Source organism: Cupressus sempervirens, chromosome 2 (assembly GCF_028749045.1).
Source record: "Cupressus sempervirens isolate cs-2001-9-10 chromosome 2, ASM2874904v1, whole genome shotgun sequence".
Classification (NCBI taxonomy): domain Eukaryota; kingdom Viridiplantae; phylum Streptophyta; class Pinopsida; order Cupressales; family Cupressaceae; genus Cupressus; species Cupressus sempervirens.
This window is the reverse complement of record NC_143119.1, coordinates 265,570,516-265,590,826: the sequence shown is the minus strand read 5'-3', so window position 1 is coordinate 265,590,826 and position 20,311 is coordinate 265,570,516. Positions and strand designations below refer to the sequence as shown.

The window sequence follows — 20,311 nt, the reverse complement described above, 5'->3', positions numbered from 1 at the left end:
AAAATTGGATGTTATAGGCGCAAATAAGAAGCCCATATTTTGGGCTCGCATTTGTTGTTGTTTCTTTGTTACTATTATGTATTTATGGTATTAAGGGGAGCACCCTTCATCACATATGTAAAGAGTTGTGTCAGCATTGTAATGATCAGTGTAGTTCGGCCTATCTTTGAGACTTTCAGGGGTGTCTCAAGATGGTAGCTGTATTATCTTTTTGATCTCATTCTCTCACTTATATCATTTGTATTAAACAGTGATGTTGGATTTTCTTTATGGTTCTAATCTGATTGAATTTTTGAACCATCTTATTATATATAGTTTTAAATGAGTTAAATGTTTTATATAAATGAATTTTTTTATAAAAGATGACATACACTATAATCAATGTATAAAAAGTAGAGTGTAAAAAATATCTCAATTTTTATGAAGAAAATTCATTATTCTAAGATAATCAGAAAATAGATAAATTTTTATTTAAGTCATTTAAATATGAAGAAATTTTAAAACTATAGTTCATGAACATATGTTTTAAATGGAAGTTTGAAAAGATATACGTTTTAGTTTGCTGTTTAGACGATGCCTAAATACTTGCACACTTTCTCATAGATATCCCGCCATAGGAAAATGTTGTTTTGAGCGACTTGAAAATGGCGAGCATTTGCATATCGAAAGCAGGAAGCAGTGCAGAGCAGGTGGAATGCCTTGACGAGCTGCTTACAAACATACTTTCTAGGCTTTCCACAAAAGATGTGCTCAAAATGTCCACAGTGCGAAAGAGGTGGCGCGCCCTCATTTTGGATCCAGGTTTTGCTCATACCCATTACAAGAATGGTCCCAAGGAATCGATAATCAGTTTCACTGACACTGATCAACGACCGACGCCAGAACAATACCAGTTCCGCTCTTACAACTCCCAAACGGGTAATCTTTCTATTGTTCCTTTTTCTTTGGAGGGCTTAGACGGTTTTCAAAACGGGAGGTTTGTGATTGTTACCATATCAAATGGGCTGATGTGTTTTCATCCAAATGATTTTCTTGATATTCGCGTGTTGTGGGTGTACAATCTTGTGACAAAGGTTTTGAAAAAAATGCCAATGCCTTTTGAAGTGCATCTAGGGAACGTATACTGTGCTGAAATTTGTTATACACAGAATGCTCTAAAGTTTGTGATGATAGGCGGCTCAATCAGTGAGGAGCAACCATATACCCTGGTGTTTGATTCTCATTTAAATTCTTGGTACATGGGTCAGCGCCCACCTCTTTTTAATAACTATTAATACAGTTGTCTAGGGACTCCTCTTTTCTTTAATGGTACCATTTATTTCGTTGCTGGAGTTGAAATCAGAGATGCCCTGGAATTGGAAGAATTTAGAGATTTAGAAGGCTTGAATGAAGATGGGGATGATCTTTTACAGAAAATTATAGGTTATGATGCGAGTCAAGATCAATGGGGTTTATCTCTTTCCGTTCCTGCTTCAATAGGCTGTATATTTCGCCTCATTGAATGGGAAGGAAATCTATTAGTTTGTGCATCGGTTGATGGTGATGGGCATTTTGTATTCTGGATATTGGATACAGAACACAAGCGGTGGATTCGAGAACGTGAATTAGATTTGTCACATGAGCCTTACACTGTCTGGGAGGTATCTGCAAGCGGTGGTGTAGTGTGGTTTACATGCGGTTATAATTCTGTCATAGTTTACGATATGAAGAACAGACAATGGTCACGTCATCAACTAGATGATGCATTTGGTTTGCAGCAGCTTAGCGACATAACATTTGTAACTTTTGAGCCCACCCTTTTGTCATTTTGAAATCCTTTTCGGAAAGTGGGAGTTGGATTAGAGTTTTGGTGGTGTTTGCATTCATGCAAATTTTTGTGTTTCTCGAGAAGAAAGTTGACTTGAAAAATATTTCTGGATTTATCTGATGATGGTCTGTTTTGGTTGGGCATTGTTGTCACTGCTGTCGAAGTGTAACAGAGGATAGCTTCCTGTATATATTTCTACCATTCACACTTGCCATGTTTTTGCCTTAAACAATTTGTTGTTTCATGTTTTTTGTCCATTGCAATCACTCACTTGTTTATGTACATATGTTGATGATAAAGTTTTAGTCATAAATTCAACAATTGAGCCATAATTAGTGTGTCGATATTTTAGGCAATTAAGTTCAAGTTTTAACCATTGGAACTTTTAAATTTTAGAGGAAAAGCATCAGTCAGCGTTATAGCTAACTTCTTGCAGCCTAAGCTCTTAAATGATACATTGGGTTTCAACGATTTTTTGTTGTTGTCTCTGTATGTTGTAATGTACTTTTCCCTTTTTAATTCATAATCTTGCTGCATATTAACTTGAGTTTTGGACTGCTTTGGTACTTTTAACTTATTGCGGTACAACTATCAAGTAAGTAGTTAGTTAAACAGAAGTATTTGCTAACATACTATATACTTGCCAATAGAAGTTTATTACTTAAAATCTTATAGCATCCAGTATATGACAATGTTTATTGTGCGGCATATCATTTGTAATTTTGAAGTACCAAATTTTATATCTTCAACATCATCCATTTTTATGATTATTAAATCTTTTAATTTGGACCAAATTTTTAATTTTGTGAAACTGTTTTGAACATAGATGTTTTTGAATGTGATCCAGAGACAGTAGACAGAGAAGGAGAGATGAAATAAAACAGTTTTAACGGCCATAGAGGTGGAGAAAACTATCCATTAAGATTAGGCTTCCTGGTTTCATCAAAATATTCTTCAGTTTCTTGTTACCGTCATTTGTCACAATGGAACCCCTGAGTGGACAAGCAAAAATACATGTCCAGTTGCTACACTTATCTTGGCATCTCAAGGTCAAAATTTTACAATCATAAGATCCTCCTTTTTGGCTTGCTTTTCATTCAAAATCTGAAGTACATTTACAATCTGATCAACTTTCGTAAGCTTCATAAGTTTTTTATTTCACACATAGAGATTCTTCATAGACGTATAGTAAGGCCTGATGTGGCTTTCAAGATGCCGAGCAGCACATCAATGACAGTCTCAATATCAGGCAGGAGTAAATGAATGGCGACAAAAAATATTGAGGATGAATTAAGAATGCTGACAAATATATGCAGCCACATTTAACCCTTGCATAAACCGAAAATTGTCTGCCTTCAATGTCCAATCCAGTAAATTACAAGGACATGTCTTTATTGCTGCAACACAAAGATAAATTGTGATGATGTTTGGTATATCCTCAATATTACATAATTCTGACCTTATACAATCAAGGTAAGATCCTTTAGTCTATTCTTAGTACTTTTCTTTAATGTGACTGATTCCCTGAAAGGGATTCATACTTCGTGTAGTCCATCTAAAAAATCCTTAATAACTCCGACCATTTTCTCCACTCTTGGTGCCTTAATTTTAAACAAATGATTCTTTCATATATTCAAATTGTTCATCTGGGACCTCATCTAGGGATACCATTTTGAGAAATAATGAATTCATATATGTTATTATGATTCAAAGTTCAAGCCAGGTTTGATTAAAGGAAGCCCCATATTGATGAATGTGCTCAGCCCTTCTTTATCGACCCAATGCATTACTATATACCTGTGTATGAACCTGATCTCCACTGCTTTCTTCTTTAGGTGTTCCTAGTGACCCTTAAGCAGTAAGCGGAGTTGTACATTTTAAGTAATTGACAATGTTACAGGCGTAATGGGCTTACTCAAAACATAAAGTTAGAGGATGCATTGAGTCCTGTAAGATGTTCCCGAGGGTTTTCACGAAGGAAATTCCCCTTTAACTCCTTTATTGATTTGGTTTGATAGAGTTTTTTTTTTCTAATTAGATTTTATGGGTATATTTTATTCATGTCATGTTGCTTTCTATTACTATCTTATATATTTCTTTGGATTGTGTAAAGTTTCTGCAAATTCTCTACCTTTTAATTCAGATTTGAATTCTGTCCTTGGTTGTTGAAAATGAACTTCTTAATAATCTGAAGTATGGAGGAGTTGTCAACTTTAATTCTGATCTGAATGTTATATGTCTTTGCAATAAATACGAACTGATATTATTGCTTGAGGGAGCAGACTTGTAATTATTGTGTGTCCTCAAACTGCAATAAATCCTACCCTATATATCAAGACCAAAGGGCATGTCCCTCAAAGGGACATGATCCTACCTAGGTTGGCTTATAGTCCTCTCCAGAAATCGGCGCCTAGAAGGAAGTAACACAAGGTTAACTAACATAACTATTAGTTATGATTAGATCTCTGCCCAAAGATTGCCGCCCATTCTAGAGTCAAAATTGATGTATATATATGCCATCTATGATATAATAGGTGAAGATAAAGGTGCGGTCTGCACTTTCTCAGATTAGTATAATTAATGATGTTAATATTTAACACTTCCTCTTAACATGATAATCATACTGAGAGATAACATATCTAGCATCATCAATTACGATGAATAAGCAAAGATTGATACTCTATATCTATCTGAATCTTCTTTAGCAAATAGCATCATGGAACACACGATACTGAGTCATATAACTATCTTGCGATATGACTTATCACTTATACTAGTGATGTCAGTATTGTATGTAATACAATACACATAGGATAAATCTGAAGGATGATTAGATTCTTCATTTATCTAGGTTGTGACTCATAGGTATTGGTAATCCTATATCACAACTTGATCTTGAGTTCAGATCTACCAGAGAACAGGATAAAGTCCAAGGAATAAATTCTTCCTTTATCCAAGTTGCGATTAATAGGCATAGAGATGCTTATTAGTCACAAATGATCTTGAACTCACCTAGATCTAACAATAGTTCTATACTATTCAATACATTATCTGAGGGATTGTCATCTCCCATAATGTCTTTTTATAAGTATTTATTATCTCAGAGATCGTCACCTCTTAAATAATGAATACAAATGGTGGAGCCCATAACAGTCAATAGCTTGACAAATAAAATTATTTTATTAATAATTTAAAGAATACAAATGGATTACAATTCAACCATACCAAGTCTTCTCCTGAAGTGATCTATCTTCACTCTAGATAGAAGTTTGGTGAGTATGTCTGCTGTCTGATCTGCAGTGCAAATTTATTCTAATTTTACAGTATTCTTGTCTACCATATCTTTATGCTTGGACCTGTCTTGAAAAACTGGATTCACTAAAAGATTCATAGCTTGCCCAAATAATCCCACAAGTAACTTCCTTAGCCAAATTGCTTCTCGAGAGGCCATCGCTGTTGCAATGTATTCGGCTTTTGTGGAGCTCTGAGCTACTGAAGACTGCTTTTTGCATATCCAAGATATCATTGCTGATCCTAAACTGAAACAACATCCTGAAGTACTTTTTTTGTCTTTAACACTTCCACCCAATCTGAGTCGGTGAATCCATGCAAATCTAAATCAACTTTCTCATATTTGAGTCCAAAATTAAGAGTGCCTTGTAAGTATCTAATAATGTGTTTAACTACAACTAGGTGAATCTCCTTTGGCTCACACATAAACTGGCTTAAGGCATTAACAGCATAGCAAATATCAGGTCTTATATTTACTAAGTACATAAGGGACCCAATCATCTATTTGTAGATCGTAGAATCTATGGATGGTGATTCTGCTGTTGCTTCTTTAAGTTTATGTAGATTAGTCTCCATTGGAGAAGACATAGTCTTGCAATTCCACATTCCAAATCTTTTCAAAATTTCTGATGTATACTTCCCTTGATTAAGTATGATACTGTCAAAATTCTGCCGTACTTCCAGTCTTAGGAAGTAGTGAAGGAGTCCCAAGTCTTTCATCTCAAATTCTCTAATTAGATCTTTCTTGCATTGATCTATGAGATGATCATCACTTGTTATTAGTAAATCATCAATATACAGTATCAAAATTACCATATCATCTTTATCCTTTTTATAATATAAATTTGGATCGACTTCATTTTTGGAGAATCCTAAGCCGGTGAGATACTTATCAATTCTTTCATACTAGGCCCTTGGAGCCTGCTTAAGCCCATAGAGAGCTTTCTTGAGCCTGCAAACAAAAATGTTAGGATCATGAGTTTCAAATCCTTCAGGTTGCTCCAAATATACTTCTTCTGTAATCTTTCCATTTAGGAATGCTGTTTTTACATCCATCTGATGTACTTTCCATCCCTTTGATGCTGCAATTGCTAGGACTGCTCTTACAGAGGTATATTTGGCAACAGGAGCAAAAGTTTCTTCATAATCAATCCCTTCTTTTTGAGAGAATCATCTGGCTACAAATTTAGCGGAAGAAACAACATATTTTCCTTTAGGTCTTGGAACAATTTCCCAAACATCATTTGTAACATCCGGTTTTTTCGGGTCTAAATTAACATCTAACATACTCACTGAATACGGATATTACTTCGTTTCATAGGAAGACAATTATATCATTCATGTTCATGTGAATAAGATTTATCGTTAAAATCAATTAGACAAAATTTCTTAACTTAAAAACTTGAAGTACCATCAAATGAAATTATTACAGAAATTGAAAACTACATACCTCGGAAAGCTGAGATCAAAATCAACTAGGGATGCTTTTGCAACCACCTGGGTTAGTCCACAAATACCTCTATAACAATACCACAAAACGACTTCTATCCAATATTGTTAAACCAAAATCAAATGACGATTATCATTAAATACCATTATATAAAATTAGGGCATCACATACCATTGTATCAATTAGGGCATTGTTTACCTTCGGTTCATTTAGGGCTTCTGATACCACTGTATCACTTAGGGTTTTCGATACCATTGATTTTGTTAGGGCTTCCGATACCACATATTCAACTAGGGCTTCTGATACCATTGTATCACTTAGGGTTTCCGGTACCACTGATTCAGTTATGGCTTCCGATACCACTGATTCAACTAGGGCTTCTGATACTGTATTGTTTAGAGTTCTAGCTATCATTCAATCCATTAGGGCTTCGGATTCCTTTCCTTCTGATTACTTAACTGTGTCAGTAACTCAAGATTAGAAATATACTTATATTTGATATTCATATAATTGAAAAACAATCCATGAATTTATATCTAGGTGTAAAATAACAGTAACAATGATATAACTCAATTTAATCTCACCTCATAAATAAAAATGATATTACCTGTTTCCGTTAAACAATTGACTGCATAGCTTATCTCTGTCTGACTCACAATTGGCATCTTGGGGAGAGGTGAAACATTGTCAGAGGCTTGACCACCCAACCTCGGACCTCAACTTTGTCCCCACACAATCTCTAACGAGAAAGGCCCTCCCTACCCGGAATAGACAAGGACCATCTTGTCATCAATTGAGCAACCTGGTATCTAACCATACCCTTCGACTTGATAGCAGGGATTACAATAATAGGATCATGCATGAGCTATTATGTGTTTTCATTACATAGTTATTCATATCTGATTTCATTCTTGGTTCTTGCAGATTAACTCCACCTCTTCACCATTTCAGTGGCTTCTTTGCCGGTGAATTTCTTAGTGTTAAAGAATCTATAAGTATTCTGATCTTGTTCGGAAATTATGTTAACATGGTTATTGAAAAAGGTTCACACAATCATTTAAGTATCAATAGCTACCATTCGGAAAGTTGTTTAATCTTGTAGATGAGCTTTATGTATTTTAAGAGACCAACAACATGGTTTGTGACTTAATTACAATCTACAATACATAGCTGGCTACAGTCTGACATTCAATCAGGACAGAGTCATGAATATGATAACATATTTTGCATTATTCTCAGTTCTGACAATATGTAACAGACAACAATCAGAGAAAGAAGAAAAATGATTAACAAATACTTATATTGTATTTCAATCAACCCTAGCAATGAGTATTCGACTGCAATCGGTCATATACTTAGAGAATGAAGGAATTTATGAAATGCGAATGAATTTGTGACATATTATTCTTGAGAACAGCAATAATCATACAAATTCATATTGTATTCAGAAACTTTCTTTATGGAATACTACTCAACTGGATGTAAAGGTATTAAGAAGTTCTCTATAATCTTCAGGGTTCATTCAGCAAGTTTAAGAAACATGAACATAGACACAAAAGGAAGTTTTGATACTAGTCGATTGCTATAGAATTGCATTTAAAAACTTGGAAAGATAAACTCATAACCTGTTAAGGATTTGATATTGTATTGAAGGATTCGAACTCTGCCTAGTCCTCTCTTATAGCATTGAAATGTTACTTGCAAAACGTTTGATCTTAGATCATTAGCCAGAATTAATGCATGGCAAGGAGTAGAAGTTAATGCCATTTGACAAGGCTTGATATGGGTGTGCAGTGATAAAGAAATTTGAGATTTGGGCATTCGATTGGAAGTTTACTCTCCCTAAGACATTGCAGACGTATTGAGATATTGAGAAGAAATCGGGTTTTAAAAGAATTTGGAAACAACACTGCATAAAGAAATACGGACTATGGAGAACATAAGGAATGGTAATTCCCCCGGACTCCTCTCTCGGCTTCCATTTAAAAGGTCTAACCATGACTTCTTGGCTACCATCGATTTCAAGAAGTCCATTCGAATTCCAATTATTAATTCAATTTGAAAAGAAGAGAAAATAAAGAGGAAAAGAAATAAGGAGTTGAAGAGTTATAAACTTTATTTTATTATTATAATATGTTCTTATATACGTTCACATAAGTATATTGGTGAGGTGACATCATTAAATTATATTATTATAATTTATTGGTGCCATTTCATTTTTATATTTGTGTTCGTATTTAAGTGTTTATTATAATGTTAAGATAAAGTTTAATAAACAATCTCTAAAGGTATGCATTATATTTTAATTTAAATTATTTTATGTTTTTTATTATATTGTTTTCCTTAATAGCTCATGCGGGTCCCACAGATGTATCTTGTTTCAAGTCGCTAGGTTCTCAACTCATTTGCCTAGTGATGGCGATGCTCCTGCCTAATTCTTTTTTGACAATGCTTTCACCCCTTCGACGTGTTTTCTGCAAGGAAGTTCTCCGCAGTTAAATTATATTATCATAATAAATTATTTAATCATAATCAATCATAACGGTTTACCATCTTCTCAATTCCATGAATTTGTGATTAACGATCAACTAACATGTCATCTTCACTTGAAATCACAACGACTAACTATCTTACCATTTCGCCAGATTATAACAAATTACATTGACAACTGACTTCATGCGAACCTCAATGGCTATATTTCAAGTTAGGTCAAAAATTGAGATGTAACATCATTTTTCATAATAGATTGGTATTCTTCTGTCATAGCTTCTTTCCAAGCTGTATGTTTAATGGCATTTGAAGGATTGGTTGGTTCTGTTTTGGATAAATCACTCATGTTTGCTGTACAACTAGAAAATCTTTCAGGTCTTTTGCTTTCTTTGATTGTTCCGGAAGGTGCAGTAAAGTCTTGTGCTTCCTCGACTATATTAATGGTCCAAAGTGGTATTTTCTTTGAATTTTGAGTTTCTCCAAGATTTAGATTTTGAATTTCATCTTCAATTTCTTCTATGTTCTCCCTCTGAGACTCAGACTCGCTATTTCTTTCAGAACTAGGTAAAGGAGAAGGTTCTTCAGAACTTAGGGCTCTTTTGAATGCTAGATCTTCTTCAAAAATTACATCCCTACCAAGTTCAATACTTTTCTGTTCAGGTATGAAAATCCTATATGCCTTAGTTTTTCACTATACCCTACAAAAATACCTTTCTTCCTAGAGGGTTCTAACTTAGTTCTCTTTTCTTTTGAAACATGGATATATACGGGGCACCCAAAAATCCTTAGATGACTTACATTGGGTTTAACCTTGGTAAATACTTCTTAAAGAGTTTTATCTCTAAGGTAAGAGTGAGGGCTTTTGTTTTGAATATAGACAACAGTACAAGAGGCTTCCGCCCAAATATAATAGTCTAGATTTTGATCAAATATCATAGCTCTAGCAGCTTCTATAATTGTTCTATTCTTTCTTTTTGCTACTCCATTTTGTTTTGGATTATAAGTAATGGTGTACTCCCTCTTAATTCCTGTTTCTTTACAAAACCTTTTAAACAAATCTGAGGTGTATTCCCCTCCATTATCAGTTCTAAGAGTTTTGATTTTATGTCCTGATAAGTTTTTAGTTAATGTTTTGAATTCTTTAAATCTCTTTAGGATTTCTTCTGATGCTTTGCTCTTTAAGAAGTAAATCCATGTTTTCCTAGAGAAGTCATCTATGAAAATATAGTACCAGAATCCTCCAAAAGAAGGAACAAACATAGGTCCACATAAATCTGAATGAATTAATTCCAAAACATTATTTGTTTTTCTAGTGCTATCATGAAATGGACTTTTGGTGTTTTTACCTAGAGCACACCCTTTGCATATGCTTGAGTGGTCTTTATGTAGTTTAGGTAAACCAATAACCATCTTCTCCATAGTTGATAAGGTTTTAAAATTTAGATGCCCTAATCTTCTGTGCCATATTTCATTAATGTTTGTAGCTTCATGAATTAAGGCTTGAATAGGTCGATTAGATTCTGAATTCAATTCATACAAATATCCTTTTCTCTAACCAATCGACTTTGCTTTCTTAATTGAGGAGTTCTTTGCCCAAGTTATTACTTTACCATCCATGAATGCAACATTATGCCCATCATCTTCAAGCGCTGTAACCGAGATTAGATTTCTTTTTATTCCTGGTATGTAGAGTACTCCTTTTAGGAGAAGAGAATTTCCTGATTTTAGTTTCAAGGTGCAATTTCCAATTCCTTTGACGGAATGTGCTGAATCATCACCAATGGTAATTTCGCCATTAACTTTTTCTGAAATAGAGTCTAGTGCTTTTTTGTATCCTATTATATGTCTAGAAGATCCACTATCAATTACCCATGCTTTACTCGAGATTTCATTTGATATTGACGAATACAATACACGATTCTTGGGATCATAGTTATCTTCTTCCCTAGTAACATTTGTACAGGTCACTTGTTGTTTAGAACTCTTAGGACAATTAGATCTATAGTGTCCAAACTTTTCACATCTGAAACACTTAATCTTAGATAGATCTTTCTTGGGTTTTCCATTCTTTTGATTTCCCTTTTTCTTCTTGAAATGCTTCTTCTTGCCCTTATAGGAGTTTGTATTAAGAACATGAAGTTCATCTTTTGTTTTCAATTTTCCTCCTTTCTTTAATTTTCTGGATTCTTCTTGAAGACAATCCCCTTTAAGTCTGTTGAAGTGAGGAAGTTTATCTCTGGCACTTATTCCTTGTGCAAAAGTTTCGTAATCCATCTATAGCTATTAGTGTTAGTTTCGTGTCACTAATGATGGTTCCTATACTTGATAGTTCATCCCTTATGCCGGCAACCCTTAGGAATTAAGAATTCATTGATTCTCCTTTCTTTATTTGTATGTGATTTAGTTGACTTTTTAGTGCGAGAACTCTAGTTGCATTGTTGACCTCATATGCATTTAGTAATGCATTCATCATATCAAATGCTGTCTGATGTTTTGTTGGCATAGGTACTGTTGGTTCCCAAAATCGCAGATTGGAATCCTACAAGCCTTGTCTGCTCGATGCTGGGATATCCAACCAGTTAAGGCTAACTTGACGGAACTGAACAACACAGTCCGAGTTCCCTGCACTTCCGGCTTTGCAAAACTGAGGCGGGTGTACTTGATCCTAGAGGAAACACCTTAAATCCAAGATGCTTATAGTAGATAAATTAAAATGCGAATGCAATAAAAGCTTTTCAAAACGGCAAGAATTATGGAAAGTTTTATGATTGCAAATTACTAATTAAGAATAATAAATGATTGTATGAATTTTTTTTAAAAATAAAAGTGATTATTGTAGAGGATTGCAACAAATGAATATATTAATTCTTCAATGGAAAGAAATGAAATAGTTGCCAGCATACGGATTATGAATTAGGAGTAAAAGACCAGTGCTTAATTAAATGGGCAATAGAGTCAATATTATTAATTGAAACATACAACTTTATAAAGTTTAATATATTAAACTATAAACAATTTTAATTATTCAGATGCGACGGATCAATTATATAAACACAATTTAAACTAGTCTAAAATGCATTTTAACTCCTACGGAGACAAATTAGACATAAATACGGAAACAATAAAATATTTTACAATATCTATGTTTATCAAATTTAAAATGCAATAATGATCTAGTCCACTTATCCGAATATTAAAATATTTAAAGAAAATAATAAAAAACATTTATAAAGGACACAACTTAATAAAAAATTAAAACACTAATTCAAATAAATTAAATAAATACTTTTTATTGATCCGGAAATAAATTCGTACTGGAGACGCTCCTTATGGATGATCCATCCAATATAATTCGACAATAGAATCGCACAAGAATTTATTCCATAATCCACCATCCACAGGCTTAGTTCAAAAGGTCATTTCTTTGCCAATGAGAAAATATAATGCATCATAAAGCATAGGCTAGGCAAAAAATTAAAAATATGAATAATGAATTGTCCCTTGTTTGATTTACATCACATATATATAAATGACCAAGAGGTGTTAGTTAAATTTCCAAACATCGCACCTCTTGGTAATTCATAACCGCCCAATTACATAAAGTTCTTAATATACTTTAGACTTAATCAGACCAATATTTTCATAATTGTGTGTACTTTATTTGAAAACAGTGGCACATTCGGTTCATAAAGTTTATTTGCTAAAATCCTTAGCATCATTTTTATGCGTATCTTTCCTCCTGCGTGTATTCAAAATCATCGGGCTCCATACTTGCAAGGGCTCCACCCCTGGTGCTCTATACAACATTTATGTTTCAGCAATCGTTCTATTCCATGCATCTTGGACGACGCAAAGCTTCATCAATGGAACCGGGTCTTTCTGCTGAAGCAATGAAAACACCTCCCCCTCTTCCATTCAAACGCCTCTGCTCCCATCCACTCGGGTGTGTATCCATCAGCACTGAATATTCGTAATTGAACCTCCTTTGGCGTGCACACAGAACCGACTGGCTTTTTCCAACCACTTTATTTCTATTCCTCTCTCCCGCACATCCTTCAGACCTGCAACAAAATACAAACTAACATCAGATATGATTTACTAGGGGAAAAGATTCACAATAGATAATATAATTTTCCTGCCCAAAAGGCCCTGTGAAGACTGGGAGTTAAAATCTCTGATATTGTGGATGGGAGATAAATACAATAGTGTCGAGCTCATCTGAAAAATTCTTCCTCCGCCAACTGGGACTGCCAATTGGGTCTCGCCCATAGTACCCTTATTTGTATTTCCTTTTGCATAGATAGCTGAAGAATATCCCTTCACATTCCACTCTTCTCTTCATTGATAGATTGTGTCTAGCCTGTTCTCGAGCACAAAGTGACCATCCACAGAAGAGCTTGAATGAAGTATCTAATTTCCATTGTCCAGAGGCAAACCATTGTGCATTCTCTTTGTGGTCTTGGATACCCTTTCCTGATGATTTTACTTGCACAAATAACTTTCTCTTTATACAGCCGGCAATATGGTCTCTCCCTACTTAATGCTTTTCAAGCAAAGACCCTTAAGATTGGCATATTCATACTTGCATAATCTGAAACAAATTTTTCAAATTTATACACACTCTGATTTTCTGGTGCTGAATATGAGAGGTCATTTATTTCTTAATCACTGTTTTAATCATTGTGCCATAAATAGATTGATTCTTTGTTTCTGCATTTACTTCCCACCTTTGGATTCCACTATTTGCAACTGGTATAAGGATTGCCTCTTTATCTGCATGTATCAGAAATAAGATTGACTTGATGCTTCTTCACATATACTTATTTGATTCCTTTGCACTGCTGCGTTATAGATATGTTGTTCCTGATTGTAGTCTTCAAGTTCAAACAAATCTATTCTCTGGATACATTACAGCATGCTTTAATCCATTTCAGAGTTTAGTTCATCAGGTTCATAGTGCACTACCAGTGTATTTCATAGTTATCCAAGAAATGTTGAACTGTATGTAAATGGGATCAAGAAGAATAATAGAAGGCTGAGAAAATTATTTCTCTATAACCATAAGGTATCTCTGTGACAGCAGAACCTTGACACTTCTTATACTGCAGATCTGCAACCATGTTTTTAAATACTCTACAATAGCTCATTTTCTTTTACTTTTGTACTACTCTTCTGATTAATGGATCACTGTCTATTCATTCTTTCGTCAAATCGTTGTGAACCACCTACAACTGTCCTGCTCATGAATTTTAATACTTTGAAGCATATTGTTTGAATATAAGTAGTGGGTAGGATCTAAAGGTTCTGTCTTTTCCATGGTGCTTAAGACTAAAATTTTGTGAAAATTTGGGTTCCATCAGGTACAACATCGTTCTTTAGGTACAATATCGTTCTTTACTCCATCTAATATGATCTGAATGGCTTTTCTATTTCCTTTACTCCATATAGTTTTATGAGGTTCAATACTAGATTGTTTGGATGCTCTATCAACAAATTGTTTTACATCATTTTCTTCAAGAATCATCATGATTCTGAATTTCCAGGTATCAAAGTGTTCTTTCCCATCAAACCTGTCCTCGGGTCTCCTTGTGTATGCCATTGAGATAGGAGATTGATGCTAGATATATAAAAGTCTGATTACTGAATTTTGAAGAGCCTAGGTTCGACAACCTGGCTCTGATACCATGTAAAGTTTCTGCAAATTCTGTACCTTTTAATTCAGACTTGAATTCTGTCCTTGGTTGCTGAAAATGAACTACTTAATAATCTGAAGTATGGAGGAGTTGTCAACTTTAATTCTGATCTGAATGTTATATGTCTTTGCAATAAATACGAACTGGTATTATTGCTTGAGGGAGCAAACTTGTAATTATTGTGTCCTCAATTTGCAATAATTCCTACCCTATATATCAAGACCAAAGGGCATGTCCCTCAAAGGGACATGACCCTACCTAGGTCGGCTTATACTCCTCTCCAGAAATCGGCGCCTAGAATGAAGTAACACAAGGTTAACTAACATAACTATTAGTTATGATTAGTATACAATGTAATCTCTGCCCAAAGATCGCCGCTAATTCTAGAGTCAAAACTGATGTATATATATGTCTTCTATGACATAATAGGTGAAGATAAAGGTGCGGTCTGTACTTTCTCAGGCCAGTATAATTATCTATGTTAATATTTAACAGATTGCAAGTTTATAACATTTCATATCATTTCTTTGAATTGTAATTTTATAACATCTCATAGCAAGTAGATAAAATTTGGTGCATGCAAGTCTAATAATAATTTTATGATTCAAAGGCTTCTTTCAATGGAGCATGTCAGTGGCAAAGGGAGTGGAGGGGGAAATTCAAACATTGATGAAGATGATGGGTGAATGCTTGGAGCTGTTTGTTCTGTTGCAGAGAAAGGCTGCCACTCTATTTCTTTGTAGTTGTGGAGTGAGTTTTTCCTTCTGTCCAGGCTTTCTTCTTGGAGCTTTTTGCAGCAGATGTTTCCTGCTCTTGTGCAAAGGTCTGCCATTATTGTTTTGAGGTTGTTCTGTTGCAAGGGCTTTGTTCTGGGACTGATCTCACCATGGATTCAGTCGGCTACCCTGCTTGGTGGCAGATTCTGTACTATCCAGTGCCATTTTTCTGGGTTAGGAGTGAGGCTTGTGCAGTTGTGCTGTAAAAAGCCCTGCAGGCTCTTAACGCTAACTATGCTGAAGAAAGATTTTTTTTTTGTTTTGCAATTTTTGTGTGTTTTTGAGATATATGATATTTTTGAGAATTTCAGAGATATAGAAGTAATTACAAATGCAATAAAACTGAAATGAAATTCAACAATGCACAATTATCTTTGCATATATACAAGGAAAGATCACGCTGCAAGATAATTGTAATAACTGAGTCACTAATTTATTTATTCAATATATACATGTGTGTGCGCGCGCACACGCGTGCACACAGACATACACACACATATATAACCTGGAGCTTGAAAATCATGCTGATGTTCACAAAGATTGATAGCCACCAACCAAATTGGTGAACAAGATAGGCGTTTGTGTCTAGAAATGCAACATGGTCAACTTCTAGCGAATGGTGCCTCCAAAAAAATACAAACACAAGAGGATGCTGCCTTGATAAGCTCCAATTTTGCCAACTTATGAGCTTCCCAAGGCATGGCAGTCCCCAATAATGACAACACAGCCTCTAGAGATAGCTGCGAGTAGACTGAATAAGCTGTCCAGCCTATATTGTGATTATAGAAACCGAAAACGGCTCACAAACCCTCTCTAGGATGATGCACCATCAGTAATTATCAGCATGATTCATCAGCATTCAGGCTGATTCAAAGTGTCAATAAACATATGCAGAAAACGTCTAATCTCCTGCAGATTGTCCTTACTTTAACCCTTGCCAAATTCTTAACACAGCACATTCTTAAAAATGAATGCATAGAATGATTTCAATTTATAAAACCGGTCCACATAGCTTCTGAATTACACCAACTGCCAGTGTTTTCAACTTCACACTTTTCGCTTAAATCGTAATTTGCTTTTGGTTGCACAATTGAATTCAAAATAATTAGAAGTAATTCTCATAAGTGCCTTAATGCACTTTATTATAATGTCTCAAAACTTTGGCTTATATTGTTATTTAATTAAATTAATTAAATAGCACCATTTCACAATCGTAATTCAAAATTGCCCATAATTCGTCAAGTAATCCACTCAAATGCAAAAGAAACACTGATCAAGTATTGTGCCCAAGTGCCATGCCAAAAATAGAAACTAGGCAACAACAACTTACTATAAACCACCAGAGACGCTCAAATCAAGGTGTTAGCTCACAAGGGTCGCAATGATGAGCTAACAAAACCATGCCCATCACCTGCCAAAAAGGGGACATCACTGTCCTCCTTGCTCAAGATTGCTTGTTCTCAAGCAATCACAATCCTGGATGCTGTAGAATATCCTTTGATTCCCAACAATCCTGGATGCTGTAGAATATCCTTTGATTCCCAAGTGACATCCTCAATAGGTAAGCCTTATCACCTCACCAAAAACTTCTTGATGACTCGCCTGCACAAATATATCTCCCTGATATCTAGTATAGGCTTTAAAATTAGGTCGAACTTCCCCTCATCATCCAATGGGGGTAAAGTAGAAGATGAGACATGTCTGCCTAACACCTTCTTGAGGTGCGATACATGGAGCGCATTATGCACTCTACTACCCTTTGGCAAATCAAGCTCATAAGCTACCTCGTCTACTCATCTCACAACACGGAAAGGACCACAATAGCAAGGCTTGAGCTTCTTAGTTGCTCTTTCGAATGGATAACTTCCTCCATGGTTGCAACATCAAGTATACCATATGAGCGAACAACTCTCCGCTGATCAACTTACTGCTTTTGCTGGTTTTGTGCCCTCTGAATATTATCCCTTAGATTCCTCATAATATCTTGAGTGTCCTGCAACAAATCACATGCACTGGGAACTCTACTATCATTGAGCAAGAAAACTATAAAACTCGGAGGATCATACCCATACAAAGCTCTCAAAGGAGTCACTGAATAGACATATTGTGAGTGGAATTGTAACAATACTCACACAAGTATATCCACTTCACCTAGGCTCATAGCTGTGCAAACACATAAACCTGAAGATAGCCTTCCACCCATTTATTAACAATCTCAATTTGGCCATCATTTTGAGGGTGGTAATTGGTACTCAAAGTCAACTTTGTCCCACATAACCTGAACAACTCCTGCCAAAAGTGACTCAGAAAACCACTATCTCGATCACTCCTAGTACTTTGGGATAGTCCACGCAATTTGAAAACCTCTTGGAAAAAAAGCTTGGCTACCTATGTCGCTGAAAATGTATTAGTGATCAGAAAGAAGTGCCTATATTTAGTGAAGTGATCCACTACCACATATATGCAATCTTTGGCATGAGCTTGTTGGTTTACAAATTCATCATCTAACTCTATCTTCTAACACCTGGACAAGATGATAAATGTAACTGTAGTTGAACTAATCAAACAATAACCATTTTTGACTAATTTTCTACTTATTTTAAAAGGTTGCAACTACCTTCTTATGAGTAATGCAAAAAGGAATAACTTTGGGGGTTTTCTTTTAACCTGAAAACAATAAGGTGGGCTTTTAACTTGAAAACTTATAAGGGTATTTGATATATTCAAAGAGAAAGACTAAGACCTAAAGATTGCAGAACATTGAATTAATCTAAAGGGAATCCATTCACAAATGAATTTCCACATCTCATAGATAAGAACAAGAACACTTTAATGCATTAATCTACTGATATCTTCTCACATGAAAAGAATTCACAACATTTGATTCATAGATCAAACATATGGAACTTCAACATGATAAGTGCATTCAAGTTTTCTTTCATCAACAAAATATGAAAGCAAACATAATGAGTCAATCACAGTTCACCCAAAAGATCCTAAACAAGTTTTGCAGATACATATTTAAACCCTACCAAGTAATGGTCTCTAGAACTAATAACAACCATTGGTCCTTTGAAATCAAAAAGAAATTAAAGCTTTCAAAATGAAAAGTCATGAAACTCTTGAAGAGTTTCCAGCTCCAATATCCCCTAAGCCTTGGACATCTGTTGTACCGATCATTATAACTCCTTTTGCCGCTTCAATGTCTCTCACCCTTCGGTGATACTTTAGGTACTTGTTGTCTTAGAATTTGACGTCTTCATAGTTAGGGATAGTAGTAACTTGTAACTTAGTTCTCCACCTAGCTAATTCCCTTTTTGCATCAATGACTTCCTTCGGAACAATTGTGTCCACAACTTTGAGGCCTTTGAGCATCGAGTGTAGGTTGCTGAGTTGGTCTAACACCTCTATGTCACCCTCCTACATTTTTCCAATCTTCTCTGACAACAACTCAGTATATTGTTTCTTGACCTCTTCCATTTTGATGACCTTTTCCTCAAATCCATCGGTCAAATCTATATCTAGAGAATTGAAGTTGCTCTTGATATCAACAAGGAAATGGGTATACTTATCAAGGGTTTGGCTGAGGCAATTGATGAAATCATTGTCCAAGGAGAGTTTCCATTTAGTGGAGTATAGCTGTGAAGGCTTGATTTCTATGGGATTATCTGCTATTCTCTCAATTGCCAATACTACAAGCTTCAATTCCAACATGCTCCTGAGGTTCCCAACAAGAACATACTAGTTGCTCTAGTCTTCCCTTGTCTTCTACAATTCCAGGACTAGAGTTTGTATTTTACCAATAATGCTTACATATAAGTTCTTGAGAGAGGTCAAGCGTGCAATACCCTGTTCTCGCATTTGTTCTATCCATTGTGCTAAAGCTTGAATTTTACCAATTCCATCTTTGAATTGGTTGAGGAGTTTTGTATCTTGAATGGCTAGGGAAGGGGTGTAAGTTTCGCCTTTTAGGGAGCTTATGATAGAGATCACCAATTCTTTATAGGGCTGACCTTGTGCAAGATGCTCGTGTAGCTCATGACTTTTCCTCTTCAGTTCCTTAGCTTTCTCATTTAGTACCATAACATGAAAATTGACAGAATAGGCTTCACTATCTAGGTTGGCAATTCCCATATCAATGCGTGAGACATTCTAATCGGCCTCCTTGACAACTTTTACACTTGTACTTTTGATGGGCTCGGTTATCTTTAGGATGTGGTGCCCTGTGTTAGCATTTGTAATAACCCTAGACATCCTTTTAGTCCTTTTTGGCTTCTTCGAACTTTGAAAGAGTAGGGTGACAGTGTCTACTTCGTCATTGCTTGGGGTGATCTTTCTTTCTTCTCTACCTTAAGTTAACCAAACAGGGGAAATTAGACTGGCTTTGGTATTACTCGCCCTCGGTGAAAATGGAAGGGTTACAGGAGTAGTAGGCACAAGAGAAGAAAGGGATCTCTATTATAGACATAATGGTGCTATTCTGAGATATCAAATTCCTTCTAAACATCTCCACTTCATTGATGCAATCTGCCCAAAAGTCCTCCAATGTAGGCTTATGGATACAAGTTCTAGCACTGTACAAGATCATATTAGCAAAACCCTTACTATTAGAGGGGAAATGATAGCTTTCCAAAATTTTCTTGACACCTTTGGCAACCACAATAGTTTTACAGGAATAAAATGACATAGCAATAGGGAAGGTGAAACCTTTCTTTTCCATATTAGAATGTTTTACATTCACCACAGCCATTTGGCAACATACTTCTAAAAACACAAGAAAATCAATGGAGTACGTAGGAAATCA

The 20,311-nt window shown here is 35.3% G+C and overlaps 1 protein-coding gene across 1 annotated transcript; it reads left to right on the top strand.

Moving 5' to 3' along the window:
- Nucleotides 1-570: 570 nt before the first annotated feature.
- On the top strand, nt 571-15,868 carry LOC149572072 (uncharacterized). The gene is made up of 2 exons (XM_089813389.1): nt 571-918; nt 15,342-15,868. The coding sequence occupies exons 1-2, from the start codon at nt 645-647 to the stop codon at nt 15,572-15,574; spliced, it is 507 nt and encodes a 168-aa protein (XP_089669515.1). The 5' UTR covers nt 571-644; the 3' UTR covers nt 15,575-15,868.
- The last annotated feature ends 4,443 nt before the right edge of the window (nt 15,869-20,311 follow it).